This window comes from Musca autumnalis, unplaced genomic scaffold (assembly GCF_047663935.1).
Source record: "Musca autumnalis isolate F117 unplaced genomic scaffold, ASM4766393v1 scaffold_2, whole genome shotgun sequence".
NCBI classification, from domain to species: Eukaryota; Metazoa; Arthropoda; class Insecta; order Diptera; family Muscidae; genus Musca; species Musca autumnalis.
Genome location: NW_027411755.1, coordinates 56,900,202 through 56,927,962, shown reverse-complemented (window position 1 = coordinate 56,927,962; position 27,761 = coordinate 56,900,202). Strand labels below are relative to the sequence as shown.

General features: G+C 35.2%; 1 protein-coding gene across 1 annotated transcript in view; it reads left to right on the top strand.

Annotated features, from left to right (window-relative positions):
- Positions 1-24,551, top strand: part of LOC141392792 (uncharacterized) — a 175,422-nt gene extending 150,871 nt beyond the window's left edge. The window contains exons 6-8 of the mRNA XM_073965755.1: positions 10,174-10,296; positions 10,443-10,644; positions 24,083-24,551. Coding sequence (XP_073821856.1) covers positions 10,174-10,296; positions 10,443-10,644; positions 24,083-24,249 — 492 coding nt within the window. The 3' untranslated portion in view covers positions 24,250-24,551. The remainder of the gene's footprint in view (positions 1-10,173; positions 10,297-10,442; positions 10,645-24,082) is intronic.
- The last annotated feature ends 3,210 nt before the right edge of the window (positions 24,552-27,761 follow it).

Here is a 27,761-nt window from a genome sequence, read left to right as displayed (position 1 = left end):
TAGCAGATTACCTTGCCTGTATCTGCGGGCAGATGTGCCTGTACCGAAGCCATCAGTTTGATATTTCGCTCTTTGTTAGATTTTTGTGGCAAATGACCGTATACGATAATCTGTTGTTATTAAATCGTAATGCGGTGCCATAAAAATATATGAAAATCGGTTCATTAGTTTTCTAGCTAAAGTTGGCAAAACAATTTCAAAATGTCGTTTCAAGAAAACACGTTTTAAGGTTCTATGCTACACACAAAGTACAATAATTTTTTCCCTTCCAACACTCATATCTCAGGCAACATTGTTCCGATCAACTTAAAAATTTTACCACATATTCTATGATACTTATACTTTAAAGCCGATAAACAAATTTCTTTTATGCTTACCTGTTAAGGCGATGATGATCATATGATTGAATTTTGTTGGTTTTCTCTTTCGAGATGAGATAAATGATCAGAAGGTTCCCTATCACATAGGAATCAATTTATTTATTTAATTTTTTGTTTTTGATCTAGTGACAGCCAGGTGCCTATACAGGGTCGGCTAACACATTTTAGATACCTTTAAGATGGGGTCTTATACGTAACGACATCATATATACGCACTATTGTACAAGTATTCATTTTACAACATTTTTGTAAACCAAAATTATTAATTCTTCAAACCTTGATTTGATAATTGAATTAATTCCATTTTTTGGTAATACAAAACGTATCCCGGTTAATAATAAGATTAATTTGTTAACATTTCCCCACTTTGAACCACTGTACAATCAAGTCCTCTTTGTGGGATGATGGAAAAGGTATGCACGTTAACTTTTATAAAAACATACATACGTGAGTTCTTTCTCTTGTTCAGTTTGTTTAAACTTTTGGTGAATAAATCATATGCTGGTCTTCTCGATTCGAGTACGCGCCAATACTTTGGGCATGCAAAATTTATGTGACATATATCCTGAAATCTGCCAAACTGAATGCAAGTATTGTAGCAGGTAGGAGTTTTGAGTAATTCCACATGAAGAATGTTGGAACACGTGCCACATAGGTAGGAGTAAAATATGTATATGCTTGCATAGGTTATCATAAAAATGATAAAGGGCCTTTTTTGGACGGAAATAGTATTTGTGGGAAAAATTTTAAATTGTTACGTTGTTACGTATTGTTTATACAAAATGCCGTTTAAATTATGTTTTGTAGAGTGAATACCTTTCCATACATCTATTGCCAAAATTGAAGTACAAATTATATAGGTAAATGACCAAACTGCAACATGCCGACAATCTTCCACATTTTTTATAATAGGCATGTGTACAGAAAACCGTTCGATATATGTTCAATAGATAGGTTCATATTTAATCTGTATTTTATAAGTGAAAATTCAGATAAAGCTTTGAAGGCCCCAAATGTTATCCCTAAAATACACGCAGAACTCCTTACCGTTTTCTCACATAAACATGTATTAAATTAGTCAGACACACTCGTCCTGGACTTCTGTATGTAGTTGCCATTTCGTATGTGTTGTTATCATCGCGTGGACTCGTAAGTGGTTATACATGCATACATCACTATATACGTCGAAATGGAGAGTGCTGTTGATATTGTACATGTTTGAGTGCAACAGAGTAATTTTTCAAGTACATTTTTGTGTGTATGACTGAGCTTTATTCGAAGTTTATCCAAATAGTGAAGAATCGTGAATTTGCATATTTTGGTTTGGTCGCTGATTGCATTGTGTGGCAATTCAACATAAATTGTTCCAGCACGAAATGTTGGAACATTTATTTGTTCTAGATCTCGTCGCATATAACATTTTAAAAAATGTTTTAAAAATTGAATGCTTAAAGTGAATAAGCAAGTAGTGTAAATTCTTTATAAAGAGAAAAATCTTGATAAGTAGCATAAAGTGAAGTGAGTGACTGCTTTCTTTCGTACAGGTTTCCGTGCAAAATACATGAACAGGTGGTAATTCTTCAACATAACAAAAACATGAACTTATATCCGAAACCTTAGTGTAGAAGTTTTCTGATCGCTAAGAACTCCAAATTACAGTTAATGAAAATGCACCTAAACACTTAAAAAAACCTCAGATGGGTGGTACAACATTTTTATGCATGTACCGTTTTTTAACCACCAGGAACCCTAAATGGCAAATTATAGCTGAATCGGTCAGAATTCATATGTGTTTGATAAAAAATGTAAAACTTTCATTTCTTTGTCCAAATGAAATCGATTTTTCGTTTTAAATTACTGTTATATGAAGTTATCTCATTTTGAATCTAATGCATCTCTTTGGAAAAAAATTAAAAAATGTGTGAGAGACTAAATCATATATCATTATACCAGTGGCGCTCAAAATCTTTTTGCATTCATCTATCTGAGAGGTTCTCCTATTTTTTTGGTGGGAATATGAAATGGGACAGTTTGTGAGAAAATTAATTCAAAAGGAAAGTCCTTAAGTGTAAGAATAAAGGATTATTACAAGTTTTAATAGGACTATGGCCCAAAAATAAGGGATTCCTTCAAGAAATTTCCGTTTTATTAAACAGGACAACCTGAAACTCGACCAAGATCACCACACATTAAAACTGGCGCTCAAAATCTTTTTGCATTCATCTATCTGAGAGGTTCTCCTATTTTTTTGGTGGGAATATGAAATGGGACACAGTTTGTGAGAAAATTAACTCAAAAGGAAAGTCCTTAAGTGTAAGAATAAAGGATTATTACAAGTTTTAATAGGACTATTGCCCAAAAATAAGGGATTCCTTCAAGAAATTTCCGTTTTATTAAACAGGACAAGCTGAAACTCGACCAAGACCACCACACATTAAAACTTTAGAGCTTTTCTGAGCATTTCATGGCTTCAGAATTAATAAACAGAGCATAATACCAGGATTTTTGTCGCTACAGTAGTTATATTTATAGACGATCAATTACTGTGGGTCCTACGATCCAGTGTACGGTGGACTTGTCACTATAAGTACTATAACTGTCATTAAAACTAATTAATATCCTCTTAAGGATCTTAAATACAATTTTAGTTATATTTTGTTCAAAAATATCAAGAATTTTTTACACAGTTTCTCAAGGGTTCTCCGCTGCATACTAACTTTTGCGATATATTTTTTGCTTTTTGGGCTTCGAACTGCATTTTTTCTAATGAATACAAATTTTGGGCACTTTTCATTGTTATCACCGATGACTACATTCGTGTCTATCAAATAAAACTAATTATTTGTCATTTTTAATAAGTTCTAGTGTTCTTTTGTTCCCAATACATTTTCATTTCAATGTTGCACACTCGATGAGCATCAGTACACACGGTGTGCCTTAACTAATTTTAAATGGAAGGTGCTTACACCTGGGAAGTTTTTGCAGATTCTGAAACTACAATGTTCATAGATGAGAAATATCAAGAAACAAAAAAAAAAAAAAAATCGTCGGAGGGATTTTCTTTAGGTTTTCACGAATTTGCTTGTAAACCGCTATTCCTATGTAAATGGTCGTAAGGAAAATGTTGTAGCTGTGAAAATTCTCCACAAGATTGATCTCTATGCTATTTTCGTAAGTTTTACCGTTTTTGAGATATAGAAGTTCAAATTGAGACAATGCACTGACTGTATCGCCTCCTTATAAAACAGTGTCATTACTGCAATTTCCCAAATTAAACTTATATATCTTGAAAATTGTACAACCTAGAAAAATCAATTATCCAGTCTTTTAGAGAATTTTCACAGCTTCAACATTTTCATTAGTCCCATTTTGATATGACTTGCGGTTTCCAAGCAAAATCTTGAAGACTTAAGATAAAAACCTAAAAATTTGAACTGAACCTCCATATCTCAAAAATGGTAAAACCTACGAAAAACCCTAAGGCCAGTCTTGTAGAGAATTTTCACAGCTACAACATTTTCTTTAGACTCATTTCGATACGACTTGCGGTTTCCAAGCAAAATCGTGAAAACATAGAAAACCCTAAAATTGTCAATTTTGATCGCGATTTATTTGAAAACCCTCCGGCGATTTTTTTGTTTCTTGATATTTCTCATCTATGAACATTGTAGTTTCAGAATCTGCAAAAACTTCCCAGGTGTAAGCACCTTCCATTTAAATTTGGTTAAGGCACACCGTGTACATTATAACTTAACCATAATATGATGGGTATAATTTAATTTGTTATTCCGTTTGTAACACAATACGGTCCGCCCGTCCTTATGCTATTGAAAGGAAGATACTGCTTCCAAAATTTAAGATAGGGTCTTATTATTTGGTAAATACGTTTAAATTACTCTTAGGATATTTGGTGTTGAAGATGAGGTATATCCGTTTAGGTCCTATCTCCCGATTTTCAGTATTTTGAAGGTTGTGGGCTCAATATCCCACCGAAATGGCTGTCGTTTGGAATTTGGTCTTAGTAAGGGGTATAAAACTTTCTATGTGAAATTTGTTGGTTTAGTTCCACGCCTTTGTATAGCCCCTTTAGAACGGTACCTTTCGATATTCAGTATTTTGAATGTTGTGGCCTCAATATACCACTGAAATGTATGAAATTTAGTATACAGTCTTCGTTGGGGTATAAAACTCTCAATCTAAAATTTATTGGCATAGGTTCCGGTCTTTATATTGTCCCCATAAAATGCTACCTCCCGATTATCGGTATATTTAAGGTTGTGGCTCCAATATCCCACAGAAGTGGCTGAAATTTGGCATTTAGTCTTCGTTGGAGGTATAAAACTTTCCACCTGAAATTTGTCGGTATAGTTTACTTCTTTATACAGCTCCCATAGAATGGTACCTCCCGACTTTCGGTATTTTTACGGTGGTGGCCTCAATATTCTAGCGAAATGGTTGAAATTTTGTGTTTGACTTTGCACCTGCAATTTGTTTGTTGAGTTCCACATCTCGATATAGCTCCCATAGAACGGTACCTCCCGATTTTCGATATTTTGAAGGTTTTAACGTCATTATCAAACGAAAATGGATCAAATTTCGTCTTCTAACAAGTCTTCGATGTGTAAAATATTCCAAAAGAGATTTGATTTGATGGATGAAATATGGTATTTTGTCTTCAATGGGTGTATAAAACATTCCAGAAGATCACTATCAGTATAGTTCCGACTTGCAATATTTTGAATATTTAGCTTTTAGTATATGTTGGGGGAATAAAGCACTTTATCTGAAATTTATAGGTATATCTCCATGTCTTCGTGTAACCCCCATACAACAATACCTCCCGATTTTCGATATTTTGCCAAAATGTATGAAACTAAAAATTTTTAAATCACCTTTTCGTAACACCACCTTGTTGGTAATATATTAAAATAAGCCAAAAAATATCTTTCCGACGCTGCACACTCTTAAATTGCCACTGCACCTTTAACTTAAGTGATGGCATCATAAGTTAGGCTTATCACTTAGCCTAACGAAGGCAGTATTTTATAGTTCTTGAATATGCAAACAAGACCAAAAACAAAAAAAATTGTTTGACTCTTGCAAAAAGTCCAGTGTCATAAATACGACTTAAGTGTGAACAGCAGTAGTAGTCCTACTAACATTTCGTTTTTATCTATTTGATTGCATACCACTTGTTTTCGGTGGCTAAGTGGTCTTCGTGAAGGTTGTTGAAATTCTTGGGCATTCTTATTGCATTTTTTCTACTTTTTGAGCACCCTCACAAATTTTCTCATGGTCTTGCTGGCTATCAATTTTTGTCCTAGCTTAACATGGTAACTAGAAACATGCAGCTCCTCCGCTGGCTATGTGTAACAACATCACATCCGCTCACACCGGAGCAATATCAAAAGTACAGGCCTGAAATACAAGTGCATTTCTATTTGTATGTAGTTTGGAATGGTAGCCAGTGGTGATGATGGTCCTTGTTCTGCCATTGGTGTGGATAATGATGGTAGTCTTTATACTGTTGCGGAGGGTCAATGCAATAATGTTTGTCATGCTTCCACTGGTGGTGATGTTGAGGAAATATATGTTCCTGCAATTTTGCCGGATTCTATGCCACCTAAATAAAATACGCAACGTATTGCGTGCAAAATTTATATGTTTCACATGCTCTGTCGTTTATTAGGAGTACATGCATATGATTGTACAAATACGGCAACAGTATGACGTAGATTTGAATGTGGCAAATTCCTAATTCCACTGGGAAAAAAGTCAGCGATGGGAAATATCGAACATTTTGTTTGTCGAATATCATTTTTATACACTTTATTATAGAATGGAGGGTACATTAGATGTGATTTTCTGTTTTTAACTCATCGAAGTAATCATTTTCTACTCCATGAAGTATGTATGTAAACCCCATATACATATAGTGAGTGAAATCGGACACTTTTTCAAAGTGAGGTTGTTGATTTCTTTTATTATACCCTACACCACTATGTGGTAAGGGGTATTATGTGTTAGTGCATATGTATGTAACATACAAAAGGAAGCGAGATAGTTCCTTCTAGGGATATACATGGAATCACTTTCTGAGTCGATTTATGCATGTCCGTCCGTCCGTCCGTCCGTTCGCAACATACAGGTCGCATTTGTTGACCGATTTCGCTGAAAATGGGGGAATACCATTTTTTTAGCCGTCGGAAGATCAAGTTCGAAGATGGGATATATCGGTCCACGTTTTGGTATAGTCCCCATATAACGGTACCCCCCGATTTACGGTATTTTGACGTTTTCAGCTACATTTTCAGACCGATTTGGCTATAATTTGACATTTAGGGTTCTTAAGTGTCAATAAACATATATAACAAAACTTGTGGGCATAGGTCCACGTTTTGGTATAGCCCCCATATAACGGTACCCCCCAATTTGCGGTATTTTGACGTTTTTAGCTACATTTTCAGACCGATTTAGCTATAACTTGACATTTAGGGTTCTTAAGTATCAATAAACTTATATAACAAAAGTTGTGGACTTAGGTCCACGTTTTGGTATAGCCCCCATACAACAGTACCCCCCAATTTACGTTATTTTGACGTTTTTAGCTACATTTTCAGCCCGATGTAGCTATAATTTAACATTTAGGGATCTTAAGTGTCAATAAACTTATATAACAAAAGTTGTGGACATAGGTCCCAGTTTTGGTATAGCCCCCATATAACGGTGCCCCCCGATTTACGGTGTTTTGATGCTTTTAGCTACATTTTCTGACCGATATAGCTATAATTTGACATTTAGGGTTCTTAAGTGTCAGTAAACTTATATAAGAAAAGTTGTGGACATAGGTCCACGTTTTAGTATAGCCCCCATATAACGGTACCCTCCGATTTGCGGTATTTTGACGTTTTTAGCTACATTTTCAGACCGATGTAGCTATAATTTGACATTTAGGGTTCTTAAATGTCAATAAACTTATATAACAAAAGTTGTGGACATAGGTCCACGTTTCGGTATAGCCCCCATATAACGGTACCCCCGATTTACGGTATTTTGACAGTTTTAGCTACATTTTCAGACCGATTTAGCTATATTTTGACACTTAGGGTTCTTAAGTGTCAATAAACTTATATAACAAAAGTTGTGGACATAGGTCCACGTTTTGGTATAGCCCCCATATAACGGTACCCTCCGATTTGCGGTATTTTGACGTTTTTAGCTACATTTTCAGACCGATGTAGCTATAATTTGACATTTAAATTTATTAGGTCTATAAATAAATGTACCAAATTATATCGAAATCGGTTCAGATTTGGATATAGCTCCCATATAGCCCCCATATAACGTTACCCCCCAATTTACGGTATTTCGATTTTTTTAGCTACATTTTCAGACCGATGTAGCAACATTTAGGGTTCTTAAGTTTCAATAAACTTATATAACAAAAGTTGTGGACATAGGTCCCCGTTTTGGTATAGCCCCCATATAACGGTGCCCCCCGATTTACGGTGTTTTGATGTTTTTAGGTACATTTTCAGACCGATGTAGCTATAATTTGACACTTAGGGTTCTTAAATGTCAATAAACTTATATAACAAAAGTTGTGGACATAGGTCCACGTTTCGGTATAGCCCCCATATAACGGTACCCCCCGATTTACGGAATTTTGACAGTTTTGCCTACATTTTCAGACCGATTTAGCTATATTTTGACACTTAGGGTTCTTAAGTGTCAATAAACTTATATAACCAAACTTGTGGACATAGGTCCACGTTTTGGTATAGCCCCCATATAACGGTACCCCCGATTTGCGGTGTTTTGACGTTTGTAGCTACATTTTCAGACCGATGTAGCTATAATTTGACATTTAAATTTATTAGGTCTATAAATAAATGTACCAAATTATATCGAAATCGGTTCAGATTTGGATATAGCTCCCATATATTTTTCCGCCGATTTGGCGTATTTGCTGCACCAAACACGCTATATACGTCCGATTTTGATGAAATTTTGATTGTGTAACTGAATTCGGTCTCAAAATAAATGTCCCAAACTACATCGAAATCGGTTCATATTTGGATATAGCTCCCAAATATATTTTCGGCCGATTTGACGTATTTGCTGAAAACACGCTATTTACGTGCAATTCTGATGAAATTTGGAATGTGTGACTGAATTTAGTCTAGAAATAAGTGTAACAACTTACATCGAAATCGGTTCAGATTTGGATATAGCTCCTATGTATATTTTCGCCCGCTCTGTCTAATTTTGATGAAATTTGGGATGTGTATATATATGTATATAAATCAGTTCAAATTGATACATATCTCCTATATTTTACATATTCACAGTGGTGTAGGGTATCGTATAGTCGGCCCCGCCCGACTATGATCCTTTCCTTACTGGTTTTCTATTGCATACTTTACGGGGTGTCACTGTGTGAGTGCCATGTTTTTTGAATTTGTTGAGAGAATTTTTAAATACACAATAACAAATGGGAGCCCCATTGCCTACCATTGATATATACTCATGTCAAGGTATCTCCAGATTTTACGTATTTTGAGTAGGTAGAAATCGTCGATGTCTCAGTTGTATTAAAACTTGTTTGAAAGAAAGCGATATTCTTCAGTTAACATATCCCACCTATCACAGAAATAATCCTGGAAGAGCTTATTATAAGAGCTTATACATAAACAAAACGTAATTAATTGTTCCATTTTACTTCAATACAACTCGTGGTGGAAGGTATAAAAAGTTCAGACCAAAGATCAAATCAAAATTCACATCGCGTCGTATTTACTTGCATAGATTCATAGATAATACGATATGTGTTGAATTTCCCATCTCTGTCAATATCCTTTAAATATTCCACTCTTATCGACCATTTCGTTATGCTTGTTCATTAGTATTGTTGGCTCACCAACAACAACAATACCCATCATTCGTATACAGCGCCATCATCCCTCATGCCATCTATAGTACCATTGATTATGAGTTTGGTTATTATTATTCCTGCATTTGTGATGAACGAACAAGTGAACGCCGTTTTTTTGTATTTTTGATCCGCCATGGATTGGTTTATGTGTTCAGCATTTTGTGAAGTCGAGTGGAGGTTTTATGCTTTGACCAAAGGGAGTTTATTCCAATGTAATTATTTGTATTTGCGAAATTTAGCATGTCGACCGACGACCGACCAAAAGACCATTGTGATATGTGTTCTCGTTCGCTTATACGTCCATCACCATCACCAATGGCGGCAAAAAAATTCATTTTTGTTATGGCTGCGGTAGAGTGTTTACCGGGTACGTTGTTGGTATTACTAATGGACCAGCTAGAATTACGGCGTTTGTTTTATAAAGAGCAGAGAAAAAATCAATAATGTTTTTGAATATTTAATGTTGATTTTGTACAGTTTTTTTTTTTTGTTTGAGAAGTGATGGGAACTCAGGAAGTGATTTGTTGGTTTTTGTTTCAGTACTCGAAAATTAGGGAACAATCAGTGTCATAATTTGAACAGAGTTTTATTTTTACAAATATAAAAGGAAGGTTTAATTTTGTTTAAAAAATTTAAATAGTGTTGCGATTTTCTCTAAACAGCAAAATTTTAATGATAGGCTATCCTTATCCTATCCTCTCTTATATATTTTAAAAAACTTCGTCTACATAAATTTCAGTGAATCATTAACCACAAATCGAAATGGAGACGTTCATTTCATTCTCATTCCATGAAGTTTATTTGTATCTGTACATAATTAAAATATTTAAAATAAATCATATCTCTGTATCATTTCAGATCCATCCATCCTATGTGCGTCATTATAAAGTCCATAGAGATTCACGTAATGATATGCAAACTGCAACGATTGGTTTACATTTTGTCATAAATGAATATCATTTCGAAAATGGCAAATTAAAGGTAAGCAAAGTTACTGAGTTACAATCAATATTGGCATATACACATACATATGTTTGTATGTATGTATATAATTAGACGAAAAACATTTGCTATTTGATAATCTATCATTAAATCGTATTTAATTGTATATTTTTAATTTTGCACAGATTCGTTGCATAGCTGAAATTGGTGACATTTATCACAAATCATCGGAGAAAACTTTATTAGATATGGACTATCATCATAAGTATTTGGCCAGTAATACGGTGAATATGATACCCACGGATCATGAACATGACTATGATCAGTATGCCCTGCAAGATGGTGAAATGTTACGCAAGGAAGATACGTATTTTACACAAATAACGGGTAAGTAAAACAGAAACACTAATAATATTTAAGAATGCAAGTAAAAAGGTACCAGTGTGTTTTGCCAACAGAGATATGCCCTCAGCCTGTGACATAAAGAAATGAAACAAACCCAAATCTTTTATTCCTGACATCTAAGATGGTTTTCTACACCATGAAATATATATTATATATATATTTCATTCCTGTCCACAATTTTAAATAGAGATATTTTGTGACCACGGAACCCCAAATGTATCAAAAATGTCTTCAATTGGGCGCCATCTTTATATAGGGGATATATTATAGTGTGGAACTATGTTGACAATTTTTGGTGGAGAAATTTTGCGACCGGGAACCTAAAATGTCAAATTACAGATAGTTCGGTCAACACATGTAGCTAAACTCCTGACAACTGGAAATTGTTGGTGAAAAAGTTTTGTGACCACTTTGAACGTCAAATGAAATGGCAATTTACAGCTAGTTCGTTTAAAAATTTTAGCTAAAAAGCTATGGGGGCTATAACAAAACAAGGACTTTGTTGACAATTTTTGGTGGAGAAGTTTTTTGACCACTGGGAACCTTAAATGACAAATTAAAGCTAGTTCCGTTTTAAGTCTTAGTTAAAATCCGCAAAAACAACGGAAATCGGGATGTAATGTTATATGGAGGCTGTACCGAAACTATGTTGACAATTTTTGGTGGATATATTTTCTGACCTTTGGGAACCTCAATCGTCAAATTACAGGTAGTTCGGTCAAAAAATGTTGATAAAGTCCTTAAAATGCCGAAAATCGGGAGGTACCGTAATATGGGCGTTATACCAAAACATGGACTATGTTGACAATACCGAAAATCGGGAGGCACCGTTATATGGTGGCTGTACCTAGACATCGACCTATGTTGAAAATGTTGGTGGAGATATTTTGTGACCTTTGGGAAACTCAAACGTCAAATTACAGGTAGTTCGGTCAAAAAATGTTCCTAAAATCCTCAAAATACTGAAAATCGGGAGGTTTCGTTATATGGGGACTAAACGGACACATTGACCTATCTTGTAAATTTTTGGTGGGAATAATTTGGTACCTTTGGAACCTCAAACTTCAAATTACAGGTAGTTTATTAAAAAATGTTGCTAGGACCCTCCAAATACCGAAAATCTTGAGGAGCCGTTATGTGGGGGCTATATCAATATCTGGGCCTATGTAAACGATTTTTGGGGAGATGTTTTGTGACCACTGGGATCCTCAAATAATGAATTATAGATAGTACGGCCAAAAAATGTTGCTAAAACCCTTCAAATAACGAAAATCGGGAGGTACCATTATGTGAGGGCTATGCCAAAACGTGGACCGATATAGCCCATCTTCGAACATATGGTATGGTACAAAAATATAGCATTCTAGCTCAATTATTGCGGACGCTAGTGTGATTACAAAGGACTGATACGGCTATATCGGCTCAGAATTTTATTCTGATCAAGAATATACATACTCCATATATGGCGAAAACCAAAAATCCTTTGCAATTCCATTTGAAAAAAATTAAAAAAATTTTTTGCGAGCACATCTATAATTTTTGGCATAGAGGTTAAGAAAAAAATTCTGGTTTCAAATCTGTTCGGGTTCACAAAATTGGACGATGCGCGCAAAAGTTATAGCGGTTTTTATTCTCATATAAAGAAAAAATATTTAAAAATATCTTATTTGTTGTTATGAGGAAACATATGCATAAATCGTTAACAGCATTCCATATCTATTCATAGATGTTTAAATAGTTATTAAATTTCTTATTATTTTCGCGGAAAATCAACAAATAATGCAAAAAATTTGAAGAAAATCCAAATTATCCTGTCCCAGAGTCCGTACAAACCCTCAAAAATAAATTAAAAAATATATGCGCAATCTAGACAATGCGTAGAAAAATATGATACCAAATTTATAGACATTGGGTACATAAGAAATATGGTTTAGCATCGTGAAAGCTTATTTGCTTACTGTGATAACTTATAAGTATAGGAAATTAAGAGTAATATTGAAATTACAATCATTCAATAAATGTGAAAGCCTATTATTCGCGAATTAGTTAAAATCAGTTGATGCGCATCCGTTTTTGGATACAGCGAATCACTCTCTTTCAATATTTATGCATATTTCGATGTTTCACTCTGCGGTCAAAGTGTGCCGCCAGTTGCATCACACAATGCAAAAAACATTAAAGTGGGTAAAAATCGCACAATTTGCACACGATTTTGATGCGCATCCGGTTTCAGTAGCACCCATCAAAAATACGTCTATATACACATATTTCAAACAGATTATTCGAGAACCGCGGATGTGCCTCCGCATTCTATTTTTGGTAATAAACCCATATTACTCGCGAATCTCTGTAATTTATGACACGCGTTTTCGCACATATTATAATCGTGTATAAAGGATTCCATTTACTTAAAAAAATTTAAAGAAAATCGCGGTTTATTTCCTTTAAATTTTTTGATTTTCCTATTTTCAGGGTATCTATATCCGCGGTTTTAGTGGATGGATTCGATCGCGGATGAGCTTATTAGATCCGTCGCTTAAAAAAACTAAATTCACGCGGGATACAAATGAAATTGAATGGCACTTGTAAATTTTAAACGCAAAAAATAGGTTTTAAAAAATATTCACGCATCAAATATTGGCCTTTAGACTCCAATTACTAGGATGCTGTAAGGAGCACACTCGTGAGATATTCACCAAACGACGTAGAATCATGAGTTCTATAATCGTGTTATGAGTTTTGAATATTATCGTCTTGCGCGTCCGGATTATTAAAAAAATTCAAAAAACCCCGAAATTCCCAGAAATCGCATGTGAACATAAAAAAACTTGTTGGCTTCAACCCATTTTTACCCATTTTTCTACATTGATGCCAACACAGCTTCCAAGACAATTAATTTTAATGGTCGACATTATGGGATCCCTCCTAAAATACTTCATTTTAAAGGATTGTAGTCATACTTTATAGAATATGTTAACAGTTCGCGAAATCTGAAAGGGTGAAACTCGGATTCATCGATTGCAAAACATTTTTGTTATTTACCATATATCTATGTATGTCTGTCTGTTATAATGTCAGTAGCGTCCGCAATAATTGAGCTAGAACGTTATATTTTTGCAATAAACGGCCCACGTTTTTGGTATATTGAGGGTTTTACCTACATTTTTTACCAAAGTACCTGTAATTTGAAGTTTGAGGATCCCAGAGGTCACAAAACATCTCCACCAAAAATTGTCAACATATGTCCATGTTTTTGTACATATCCCATATAACGGCACCTCCAGATTTTCGGTATTTTGAGAATTTTAGCTACCTTTTCAGACCGAACTACCTGTAATTTAACATATGTATTTTCCCAGAGGTCGTAAAATATATCCACCAAAACTTTTCAACATAGATGGACATATCTTTCGGTATAGCCCCATATTAATGTACCTCACGATTTTCGGTATTTTGAGGGTTTTAGCTACATTTTTTGACGAAAGTACTTGTAATTTAACATTTGAGGTTCTGAGAGGTCAAAAACATCTCCATCAAAAATTGTGAGCATAAGACTATGTTTCGACATAGTCCACATATAACGGTACCACCCTATTCGGTATTTTAAGGACTTTAGCCACATTTTTGACCAAACAACCTGTAGTTTAACATTTGAGGTTCCCAGAGGTCACAGAAAACATCTACGCTAAAATTTGTCAACATAGGTCCTTTTTTGATATAGCCACCATATAGTATTCACTATTTTGAGGTTTTTAGCTACCTTTTTTTGGAACCGAACTACATACAATTTAACTTTTGAGGTTTGCAGTGGTCACAAAATATTCCCAAAAAAGTTGTAGACATATGTCCATGTTTCGGTATAGCCCACATACAACGGTACTTCCCAATTTTAGCCATAATTTTTAAAAGAACAGCCGTAATTTGCCCCTTGAGGTTTCCTGGCAGTCACAACACCTTTCCACTTTTGGTATAGTTTAAGGTATTTTGAGAATTTTAACTACTTTTTGACCGAACTTCATATTTTTTGATATTTGAAGTTCAAAATGGTCACAAAACTTCTCCACCGAAAATTGTCAATTGTCAGAAATTTAGCTACATGTGTAGACCGAACTATCTGTAATTTAACGTTTAAGGTTCCCAGCACCGACGTAGTCAGGGGGGGAGGGGGAGGGCCTGGGCCGAAATGATTTTAGTTCCCATAGGATATTAGCTTATGTTACACATGGCCCATCTTCGAAGTTGATCACGAAGGCCAAATTTTGGACCGAATCGGTTGATCTGTTTGAGAATTATCGTGCTCTTCAGGCAGCTACCCAGACGAATGGACATAGCTAAGTCGACTCCAAGTTTTCCGAAACAGATTTTTGCTAAAAGAATGTATACAGGTATAGACCTTGGATTGGGCGACATCATTTCATTTTAAAAGAATTTAAGACTGGATTCCAGAGTTCCCCTTGTTCCTGATCAATTAATGAGAAGATCTAAGATAGGAAATCAGAATTTCTAGAAGTGAAGTCCGAAGTGATATCACTGAATTTCATAACATTCACTGTAGTTGTGAATTATTTGATTAATAATACGCCCAAAAATAAATGGGATTATTAACCCTTTCGGTGATTCTATGCCATATGGCATAACCCGTTTTTGAAGCCCGTTTTAAGGCAAAATACATATGGGCACTCTCTTTTTAATAATTTTGTATTTTTCCCTGAAGTGTTATCTAAAAATAATTCGACAAAAATTTTTGATTGGTGGACCCTATACATTGTTATGTCTCAAAGAGCAAGCGCTCCTCGTTCGATTTAAAATTTGCATGAAAATACCATCTTATAATTTTATATATTTTATTAACAAAAATATTTTTTTTGTTAACTTTTTGTATTTAATTTAGTAGATAATCATTGCCTTAATAATTAAAACGAAAAAAAGATCCGAAATATAGTTCAATGTAGCTGCCAGATTTTTTATATTTCATACTATGCCGTATGGCATAGATTTTTCCCAACGGAAATGTTTCACTTTGTTTGACTCCCAGATCTTCTATTGTAAAACCCCTAGATCTTCTATAAGAAGACCTCCAAATCTTGTATAAATAGACCTCCAGGTCTTCTATAAGAAGACCTCCAGATCTTTTATAAGTAGATCTCCAGGTCTTCTATAAGGAAACCTCCAGATCCACCATAGAAAAACCTCCAGATGATGCATAACAATTCTTGCAGATTTTCTAAAATAACTCCTCCAGATATTATATAAGATGGCCCCCACGTCTTCTACAAGCTGACCTCCAGCCCTTCTATAGGATGACATTCAGGTGTTCTATAAGAAGTCCTTCAGATCTGCTATATGAAGACATTCAGGTCTTCTATAAGAAGTCCTCCAGTTTTTCTATAAGAAGGCCTCAAATCTTCCATAACAAGACCCTAGGTTTTCTATAAGAAGACCCTAGCTTTTCTATAAGAAGACCCTAGGTCTTCTATAAGAGGCTTTAAATGTTCTAAAAGAAGACCTTCATGTCTTCTATAAGTAGACCTCCTGGTCTTCAATGAGAAGATCTTATGCTTTTCTATAAGAAGGGCCCCTGCTCTTCTATGAGAAGACCATCTGGTTTTTTATAATAAGGTCTCCTGCACTTCTATGAGAAGACGTCCTGCTCTTATATAAGAAGACCTCCTTCTCTTCTATAAGAATACCTCCTGCCCTTCTATATGCAAACGTCCTTCTATTCCACGAGAAGACGTCCTGCTCTTCTGTGAGCAGACCTCCTGCTCTTGTATAAGAAGACCTCCTTCTCTTCTATAAGAATACCTCCCGCCTTCTATATGCAAACGTCCTGCTCTTCTATGAAAAGACGTCCTGCTCTTCTATGAGCAGACCTCCTGCTCTTATATTAGAAGACCTCCTTCTCTTCTATAAGAATTCATCCTGCCCTTCTATATGCAAACGTTCTTCCCTTCTACGAGAAGACGCCCTGCTCTTCTATAAGCAGACCTCCTGCTCTTGTATAAGAAGTCCTCCTTCTCATCTATAAGAAGACCTCCTGCCCTTTTATATACAAACGTCCTGCTCTTATATGAAAAGACGTCCTGCTTTTCTATCAGAAGACGTCCTGCCCTTCTATATGCAAACGTGCTGCTCTTCTATGAAAAGACGTCCTGCTCTTCAAGAAGAGGACCTCCTGCTCTTCAAGGAGAGGATCTCCTGCTCTTCTATAAGAAGACCTTTTGCTCTACTATAAGAAGACCTCCTCCTCTTCTATATAAAGACCTCCTGCCCTTCTATATGCAAACGTCCTGCTCTTCTATGTGAAAACATCCTGTCCTTCTATGAGACGACCTTTTGCTCTTCCAGGAGAAGACATCCTGCTCTTCTATGAGATGACCTTCTGCTCTTCTATAAGAAGACCTCGTCCTCTTCTATAAGGCCTCCTGGTCTTCTATAAGATGAAATTTAATTAAAAACTTGAACATCTTAGTTTTGTTTTTTTTCCTTTAAATACATTCTATGCCATATGGCATAGTGTCCAAAAACCAGTTTTCCAAACAAAATGTTAAAAAATTATTTTTGATTATTTATATAGTGGGCTTAAGTATATATAAAATTGGAAAAATATATTTTTCAGATCAAAAACAAAAAAGAAGCACCGAAAGGGTTAATATATTCATTGTTTTGACCATATATTAACTGTGACATATTGTCAAAAAAGTTCTAAAAACAAGATACAATTGACGCAATTTGAATTAAAACAAGTAAAAAAGTATCAGTCGGCTTTGCCGACAGAGATATACTCTCAGCCTGTGCAAATTAAAACACTTTTTCACAAAAAACTTATGTATTTAGGGGGTTTCAAAATTTTGGTCGTATGAACCGACAAAAATGTTGATTAGGATTAAAGTTCAAAAATTTTGCGGAAAGGCACTTAAAGGAATGGACCGACATAGACCATGGGGGTTCCATAGGGGGTTTTTACACCCTTCGGGCTGTTTTCTCAAGAAGTATGGACTTGCCCCTGAAACAACTTTTGCCATCGTTATTGAGGCAGCGAATGTAAGTTGCTTCAACAAAAATCAAAGTGATTCAATACCAGGTGTTAAAGTGAACTTATCCAAAATTTTGTGTGGAAGGTACGGGATGGAGTGGACAAATATAGTCCATATTCGAACCTGATCTATATCTGGTAGATATTATGATAATGTGTAAAGTATGGACCAAATCGGTCACTCCCATCAAGAGTTATCGTGCGCACAATTTTTCCGAATACTTTTGAACTTTTGTGGGGTAGGTACCTGAAGGAGTGCACCGATATGGCTTATCTACGAACTTAAAGTAAGTTTGGAAACAATATTACGAAGGCCTAATTTTGGCCGGAATCGGCATTTCCGTTCGAGAATTATCTTGCGCTTCCACCCATAAACATGGTGTCATAGGGTTTGTTTTTCAACTTTCAGGCATTTTTTCAGGAAGTATGGATTTGCCCCTGAGGAAACTTGTACCTTCGTATAGGAGACCGCGAATACAAGATGTTACAACAAAAGCCAAGGCGATTCGAGAGCAGGTCCCAAACTGAACTTTTCCGAAATTTTGTGTGGGAGGTACTCGAAGGAGTTTACCGATTGAGTCCATATTGGAACCTCATCTAAGTCTGGTAGAAATTTCATAATGTGCAAAGTATGGACCAAATCGGTTACTCCTTTCAAGAGTTATCGTACGCACAAATTTTCCGAACATTTTCGAACTTTTGTGGGGGAGGTACCGGAAGAAGTGGACCGATATAATCCATCTTTGAACTTGAACTAAGTTTGGACAAAATATTACGAAAGCCAAATTTTGGACAGAATCGGCAGATCCGTTCGAGAGTTATCTTGCGCTCCAACCACTACACACGGTGTCATAGGGTTTTTTGTAACTTTCAGGCTATTTTCTCAGGAAGTATGGACTTGTCCCTAATGAAACTTACAGCGTCGTATAGAGGACAGCGAATACAACTCGCGTAAACAAAAATCAAAGCGATTGGAGACCAGGTCCTAAACTGAACATTTCCGAAATTTTGTGTGGGAGGTACCCGAAGGAGTGGACCGATTGAGTCCATATTGGAACCTCATCTAAGTTTGGTAGAAATTACACGATGTGCAAAGTATGGACCAAATCGTGCGCACTAGTTTTGCGACAATTTTTGAACATTTGTGGGGGAGGTACCTGAAGCAGTGGACCTATATGGCCCATCTTCGAACTTAAATCGAATATGGACAAACTATTTCGATACCCAAAATTTAAACCGAATCGATTTATCCGTTCTAGAGTTATCGTGCGCACCAACCAGACAGACAGACGGACAGACAGACAGACAGACGGACGGACATTGCTAGATCTACTCAAAATTTTCTGAAACGGATATCGTACAAACATACTTGGGGTCTAAAACCATTATTTCGATGAGGCACAGTTTTGGTCGTATCAAAGTGTAAATACCCTCTTTAGCCTAAAAAAAATAGTAATGACAATTATTTCATCAGTAAAATAAGTCTAAAATAAGGTTTACATCTTTGCTAAATAAGACATTTTCGCTAACATGAACTTTCAAAAATTTGGTCAGGTGAACATGGAACTTTTAATGCCCCAAATGGAGACCAAATACAAAATTTCAGACATTTCGGTGGAATATTGAGAATACAACCTTCAAAATACTGGAAATAGGGAGGTGCTGTTTCATGGGGGATATAGTAACGTTGATCTTTACCGAAGTTTTGGACCTATAGGGGGAGTTTTATGCCCCCAACGAAGACTAAATACCGAATTTCAGGCATTTCTGAGGAATATTGATTCCAAAACCTTCAAAACACCGAAAATCGAAAGTTGTATACCCCCAACGAAGACTAAATACCAAATTTGAGCCAGTACGATGTGATAATGAGGCTAAAACTTTCAAAATACCGAAAATAGGGTGGTACGGTTCTATGGGGGCTATATCAAAACGTGGACCGATGTAGTCCATTTACAATACCAAACATCCTAGGAGTAATAGAAACTGCTATACCAAATTACAAAAGCTCTATCCTAAAGGAAAGGATCAAAGTCGGGCGGGGCCGACTATGTGATACCCTACACCACTGTGAATATGTAAAATATAAATCGGAGCTATATCCAGATCTTAACCGATTTCAATATAATTTGGCACATTTATTTCCAGACCGAATTCAGTTCAGTTCACACATTCCAAATATCGTTGAAATCGGACTTATATAGCGTGTTTGGTGCAGCAAATACGTGAAATCGGCCGAAAATATATATGGGAGCTATATCCAAATCTGAACCGATTTCGATATAATTTGGCACATTTATTTCTAGACCGAATTAAGTCACACATTTATTTCTAGACCAAATTCAGTCACACATTCCAAATTTCATCGAAATCGGACATATATAGCATGTGTGGTACAGAAAATACGTGAAATCGGCCGAAAATATATATGGGAGCTATATCCAAATCTGAACCGATTTCGATATAATTTGGCACACTTATTTGTAGACCGAATTCAGTCACACATTAAAATTTTATCAAAATCGGACGAATATAGCGTGTTTGGAGCAGCAAATACGTGAAATGGGGCGAAAATATATGTGGGAGCTATATCCAAATCTAAACAGATTTTCACCAAAAGCAATAGCGTTCTTCCTATGGCTAAAAAAAATTGTAGTACCCAATTTTCAGCTGAATCGGACAAAAAATGCGACCTGTACGTTGCGAACAACAATACATGGACAGACGGACGGACATGCATAAATCGACTCAGAAAGTGATTATATGTATATCCCTAAAATGAACTATGTGTCTATTTCCCTTACCACAGTGTGGTGTATGGTATAAAAATTGAGATCTGTCTCTTGATTTCAACAGATGGACGGACCTGCGCAAATGGCTATATCGACTTAGTATTTTACCCTGTTCAAGAATATATACAGTCAACCAAAAAAGTCTACATACACCCTATAAATCTCGGGATTTAAGTGTAAGGAAGCATTTTTATGAAAATCAAAGTATATAGTTCTATTTCATATCCTTAATAAACAATATTAGATACAACAAAAATATATTCAATAATACGAATAACGGTAAATTCTATAACAACTAAAAAATTAATAGGGAAAACGTGTACATACACCCAATGAAATATGGATATTACCGTAAAATTTATGGAATAAACAATACAAATTTCACATTTTCTTGCTTTAGCGAATGCCTCTGGTTGCTCATGATATCTTTTAGGCAAAATAGGAACATATTTGTGGATTAATTGCCGTTATTTATGGTCAGACTTCGCGTATAGCTCGTAAAAGCGGACCCTTGCAGATTTCTTTGAGTTTTTCAGTCTGGTAGTTTATGAAACCGCAGAAAATACAGTGGGACTAATAACTTTGAGATCTTAGAGCGCTTTAAAGTTGTTCTTGTGCATAATATATGCTCCTGAGCTTCGCTAAATATACGAATTCCTGAGATTTCTCATAAATTTTATAGTTTTCACAGCATTCCAAGGGAAAATTACATGCGGAAGCCTTGGAATTACCTTGTAATAAGGTCTGATATAATTTTTGGACCTTAACTCAATCAGAAATGTACAATATTTTTCTACAAACCCGCTCCTAAAGCTTCCAAAGCATCAAAATAAAACCACCACCAAAGAATGCATGAAATTTGTATGAAATTTACACTGTTAACTACTACGCTCTCGTATTATGATCGTTAGGGTCACTTAAAGCGCTATAAATGTTGGATACTTTCACACTGCTGATTCAGTGGATGCTCGAGGATCGTACCCAGCAAAAATTCGGTTCCGTTAGTCATTACGTAATCCATTACAAAGTAATGAGAACAAGCTTCTTTGCGCATTACAAGTAATCTGAAAAGTAATGGGTTACTTCTTAAAAAATTTACAAGGCAAACCTACTTACTTTACTCCTCACTAAGTAATGGGGATGGTGACACAGTGTGTGTGTGTGTGTCCGACTATAAATCCTAGAGTTGTGTGTTCAACGCTCACCGTCGGCACGCGAGTTTTTGTTAATTAAAAAATAACAATTCGTGGTGCACATGTGCACTGCACATTTAAGTTCTTAAGCAACCCTTAATATTCGTGTGCGTGGCACAGTGTGTAGAGTCTTTGGAGAAATCAAAGGGTTCGTGGGTTCAATTCGGACAGACAGCGAAATAAAATAAAGTAAAAAAGTAAGAAGTGTGATGAAATTAAAAACAAATTCTCTACATCAACTGTTCTAAAAATAAAATTGTTTTCACCTTACTTTTCAACTTCTAGTGGCCACAGAATAACTAGTTATTCTAGTGGCCATAAAATAACTAAAAACTGAGTGCGACATGCCCTTGTAAAAATAATGAAGAAGAAAGGGGGTTTGTGAGTAGTTACGGCTGCCAAAAATCCCTTACAAAACCCATGAATTTGGGAGGACTTTTTTGCTGGGTAGTTTAACATTTGAGGTTTCCAGAGGTATAGCCCCCATACAGTGTTCAGTATTTTGAGGATTTTAGTTATATTTTTGAACCGAACTACCTACAATTTCACATTTGAGGTTTCCAGTGGTCACAAAATATCTCCCCAACATAGGTCCATGTTTCAGTATAGCCCCCATAAAACGGTACTTCCCAATTTTAGCCATAATCTTTAACCGAACGGCCGTAATTTGCTATTTGAGGTTTCCTAGCAGTCACAACACCTTTTCACTGAAATTTGTCAATATAAGTCCATGTTTTGGTATAGTTTTAGGTATTTTGAGAATTTTAACTACTTTTTGACCAAAATGTCTCCACTTAAAATTATGTACAGGAAGAAAACTAACTAATATTTATTTTGTGGTGGAGGGTATAAAAAGTTCGGTCCGGCCGAACTTAACGGGTTTTTACTTGTTTTTATTATGGAATATCAAAGAAAGACCTGCATAACCAATGGCACTCGCACGTTTATTACGAGACTCTTTGTCAGCGCTGCTACCTAATATATATCTCTTGGGTATTCTTCTATTCACACCATTAGTCCGGTCAAAATAGACATTGAAATGGCAAAAATTCCCACAGGGCTGAATTTTGGTGGAGAGCTGAGGTTTGCCATTAGAAGCAACGTCCTAAAAGTCCCCATCGATTCCATGTGTGCAAAAAGAGTTATTCGGGGTCAAAGGTCAAATTTTAATAGTTTTTTAGGTTTTCGGATTTATTTTTTGAAAACGGTTGATCTAATCAAGAAGTGACTAAAGTAAATATTGTAGACAAAAAAATTATGTACAAGTTTGTTCTTTATAATTTTTCCCTAAAAGGAACCATTCTTGAGATATAGCTGTTCTAAAAAACACATGATTTTTATGCACTTATAAGGGAAATATGCACATATTCATACGAACCGGCTAAAATAAGCGAAGTAACCGGGTCTCTCCCCCAAAAAATATATATTTTCTTGAAGAGCGAAATTATAGCTATATTTAAAAAAAATCCAACAAAATCGGAGCGTGTTTAGTAGAGTGATTCAATGTTAGAGTAATTTTATGCAAATATAGCCCATTTAACCCACATGTGTAATTGTAAGCCCAACGGGAACGACCCCAACGAAAACTCTCCGATTTTTTTCAAGTTTTGTCAGAAGGTAGGGTTTGTTGCGCTGATTACGGAAATGTATAATTTTCAACGGTTGCGGATCCGGTTCGCCGGTTATTCGACCCGAAAGGCCAAATTTAAAAACCGGTTTAGACCCGGTTCTACTGAACCGATTATTGCAAAGTGGATATCGTTTGAAAGCTTATGGAAGTATCTAACACATAGTGTCATTACTTTAACCGGTTCGCCTCATAATGTACTTACGCGGCTAATTTTTTATTTGACCTTTAGATCACGATATCTCGAAAATGGTGTCTTTTTTAAAAAGCTTTTGCTAAGTCTTACCGTTTTTGAGAAAAAATAAAAAAAAAAAACTGAATAATGCCTCCAAAAATGACCTCTGACTCCGAATAACTTGTTTTGCACACATGTGATCTATGGGGACTTTTAGGACGATGCTTATAATCGCCAACCGTAGCTCTCCACCAAAATTCAGCTTTGTGGGAATTTTTGCTATTTCCCCCTTATACGCATGTCTATTTCGACCGGACTACATGTAGACGCGACCGTCTACATTTAAACCTTCACATAACTTCACATCCAAAGTCTTGCATCAACAAGGTCCATCAATAGTTAAATATTATTAATTTAATTAAACGATAGTTTTATGAAATATTACGTAATATCCCTTTAATAATAAACTGCAATTACCTTGTGTGCAACACTAAAACTCCTCTGCCCCTTGTATCAAAAAGTTCTAACATAATTTTATATAATTTATCTCTAAACAAACAATAAATTTATGCAATTTTTTTTCTTTTTCAATTTCAGATTTCTTTAATAACTTTATGAGTTCAAATGATGCCGAAATATCTGCATGGTCGTCAGCAAGTTCAACAAACACCTTAAAATTATTATCCTTCTCAACGAGTTTTGTCTTAATTAGCTTTGTGCATTTATGTTGGAATTCACAAATTGTTCGTGGAAACTTTTCATGAAAATATTAACAAGTTTAGAGGACTTATAATTAGAATATATACAGCACAACACAAACAAAACAACACTACAACAGCAACAACACGTAAGACACGAACAACAACAATCCTTAAGGTAATGTATGTAAACCGAAAAAAAAAACAGAGTAAATGGAAATACAAAAGGATTAAGCGTAATACACAATACAAATACACACGAATTACACAACTACAACAGCAACAACAAAATCCACAAAATAAACCTGATTTATTTATAAGTTTTTGTGTTTCATAGTGCCACTTTCAAAAAAGAAAATAATGAAAAATAATATATTTAAATATATTTTGTAATATTATTTAAAACAAATCAAATAGTAAGCAAATCCTATTGTATTATAATTGAAAATTATAAAGAACAAAATAAAACGTGTTAAAAATTGTACAAGTGTATAGAAGGATTACCTTAAAAATAATAAAACAAAAAATATATAAAATTTGTGAAATAATTGAAAACCGTATAATGGGTTGAAAAGTCGTGTTAAGGGCTGTTTACACCATCTATCAATGTCATATGAGCTGTCATTTCTTTCACCCATTCGACATTCTCTATGTTTGTCAAAATTGACGTCATACGTACAACATTCAATTTGTGCGTTCATACCTACAAGTGTTATTTTCGTATGACATAACCTATAAATATAAAAACAGCTGTTTTTGTCATTGTTTACATTTATTGTTGAGTTGCAAATTTGCGCAAATTTTAATTTTGGTTGAAGGAAAATGAATATCTAGCATGTTTGTTGTGGTATAATAGGCTTTTGGGGTTATAGAGGCATTTATGTTTTTGGCACAAAGCAATCATTTCCAAGAGTGCTTCTTTCGACCAATCGATCTGAAAATAACATTATAAACACCATTTATTTACTTTTCTAAATATTTAAATATACATAACTCTCCATTTTCTTTTTTAAAAGATTTTGTTTTTCAATTTTTTTTGAGAATGCCAGAAAACAGCTGATTAATTTGTGTTTACATACGAGAATGCCGTATCAAATAGAGCGCCCCCTAAATGAAAAATTTACATATGAGTTGCCAAATCATTTTGATAGATGAAAATTTTCATAGTGGTCACACTATGTGTACAACATTCGCAGGTAGAAAATTTGACATCTCATACGACATTGATAGATGGTGTAAACAGCCCTTTAGTTAAAATTTTTCTCTCCTGAACAACAAACAACCAAAATCATTCCAGTGCCTCTCGATAATTTCAATGCTATTTAAAATAAATTTTTGCATACAAAGTTGGTCTTCAAAGGGAATTGCTTTAAATGTTATAATCTGTGGGTGGTCATTCAAATTTACAAATCGTAGGGAACCATACCCAACAACTTCTTGGTATCAATGAAATTAAAAAAAAATTCAAACTGCCTTTCCTAAATTTTACCATTTCGGGTGAGATAAACTAACGAAAAATCTCTTAAAATATTAAAACCTACTCAGCATTGAATGACTTTTCAGCCCAAATGTTATAAAAAACGAAAAAATGGTTTATTGCAACACTGATTGATATGAACACAACCAGTTGAGGAAATGTAATGCTCAAATTAAGTGAAATGAAAAAATATAGAAAAATAATATTCTAAGATAAATCTCTATATATATATACATGTATGTATTTACGCATTTAAGTATACATAATCTTTAATTTAAATATACCATCTATATTAAAAGTAAATATGAACATTTATTTTGTAAGAAAAACAAAACAAACGAAAATTTAATAAAGTGAAAAAGAGATGAAAAAATATATAATTTTTTAAATAAATAACAGAAAAATATTGTGCGTTTTATTTTAGTAAGGGTCTCCAGGTAAGGAATATGGAAATCTCCGAATCTGCACCTGGAATGTTCGCACTCTTTATAGAGAAGGTGCAGTCTTCGCATTGGCAGACGTACTTGAAAAGTGCAAGGCCGATATTACTGCCATACGGGAAATACGATGGATTGAGGAAGGCGTCACAACAAAACCTAAAGGTGATGCACTGTATTATAGCTGCCATGACGTAAAGCACGAGTTTGGTTGCGGATTCGTAGTTAGTCGGAGGCTAAAACAGCTGGTATCCAGCCAGTGAATGAAAGACTTGCTGCAATTCGACTAAAAGCTAAATTCTTCAACATCAGCTGAAGACAAGGACGAACAGACCAAAGATATATTTTACGAGCGCTTAGAAGAAACATATGACCGTTGCCCTGCCCATGATATTAAAATCATTCTAGGCAATTTTAATGCCAAAATTGTAAAGGAGAATATTTTGGCCCAACAGTCTGGAAATTCAGTCTCCACAGTGAAACATCTGGCAATGGTATGAGGCTGATAGACTTGCAGCTGCAAAAAAACATGGTACTTAGCAGTACCAGATTTATATTCATAAGGGTACCTGGCTGTCTCCAGATCAAAGAACAAGTAATCAAATTGATCATGTTGTGATAGATGGAAGACATTCATCGAACGTGTTGGATTTACGATTGTTCCGAGGCGCAAACATTGATTCAGACCACTACCTTGTTGCAGCACGTACCTTTGCTGCAACAAGGTAGTGGCCCGTCTAAACGTTGCAAATAAAGCACGAACAGACACAACGCGGAAGTTGGACATCGATAGGCTGCAAACACAACAGATTGCCACAGTATATTCCACTCAACTAGCTCAATTGCTTAATAAGAGCACTCCTTGTCCCGATAACATAACAACACAATGGCAAATCATTGCCCACTCCATGCAATCAGCCGCAAAATCAATACTTGGATTCCAGAGACCTCTACAAAGGAATTCATGGTATGACCAGGAGTGTCGTGCTGCTACCGAAGAGAAAAATGCGGCATATAGGGCAGGGACGTAGCCAGGATTTCATTTCGGGGGGCCCACCTGACCAAAATTTTTAAAGTTAATGTTAGCGAAAATTTATTATTTAGCAATGATTTAAACTTTGTTTTAGGCTTATTTTACTGATGAAATAATTTTCATTACTATTTTTTAATTAAAATGGCGTAAGATTTCTTGGCCAATTTCCCCTTGTTTCAGGCTTCAATTTTCCATTCCAGAGTATGGTCAATTTTTCAATTTCGGAAGTTCAGGTGTCCAATCGTTTTTATTGTCATAAAGAAACCAACTATCGTTATTTCCCTAAAGATGTTTTGGTGTCCAATCGTAGATCTTTTCACAAAGATTTTCTGAAGGCAGATAGTGGTTTTCTTGATAAAAAAATATTCTGAGCAATAGTGAGTCTATCAATCATGAAATTCTAGCACCTAATCGCGGGTATGTAAATGACGAATTCTATTGCCCAATCGTTTATGTAAATAGACTATTTTGGCGTCCAATCGTCGGATTCTGGTTTCCGATCGTGGATCTTCTCATAAATTGATCAGGAGCTAGGAAAACTCTGGCAACCAGTCTTGAATTCTTTTAAAATGAAATTCTGGCGTCCAACCCAAGATCAATACATGTATACATTCTCTAAGCAAAAATCCAC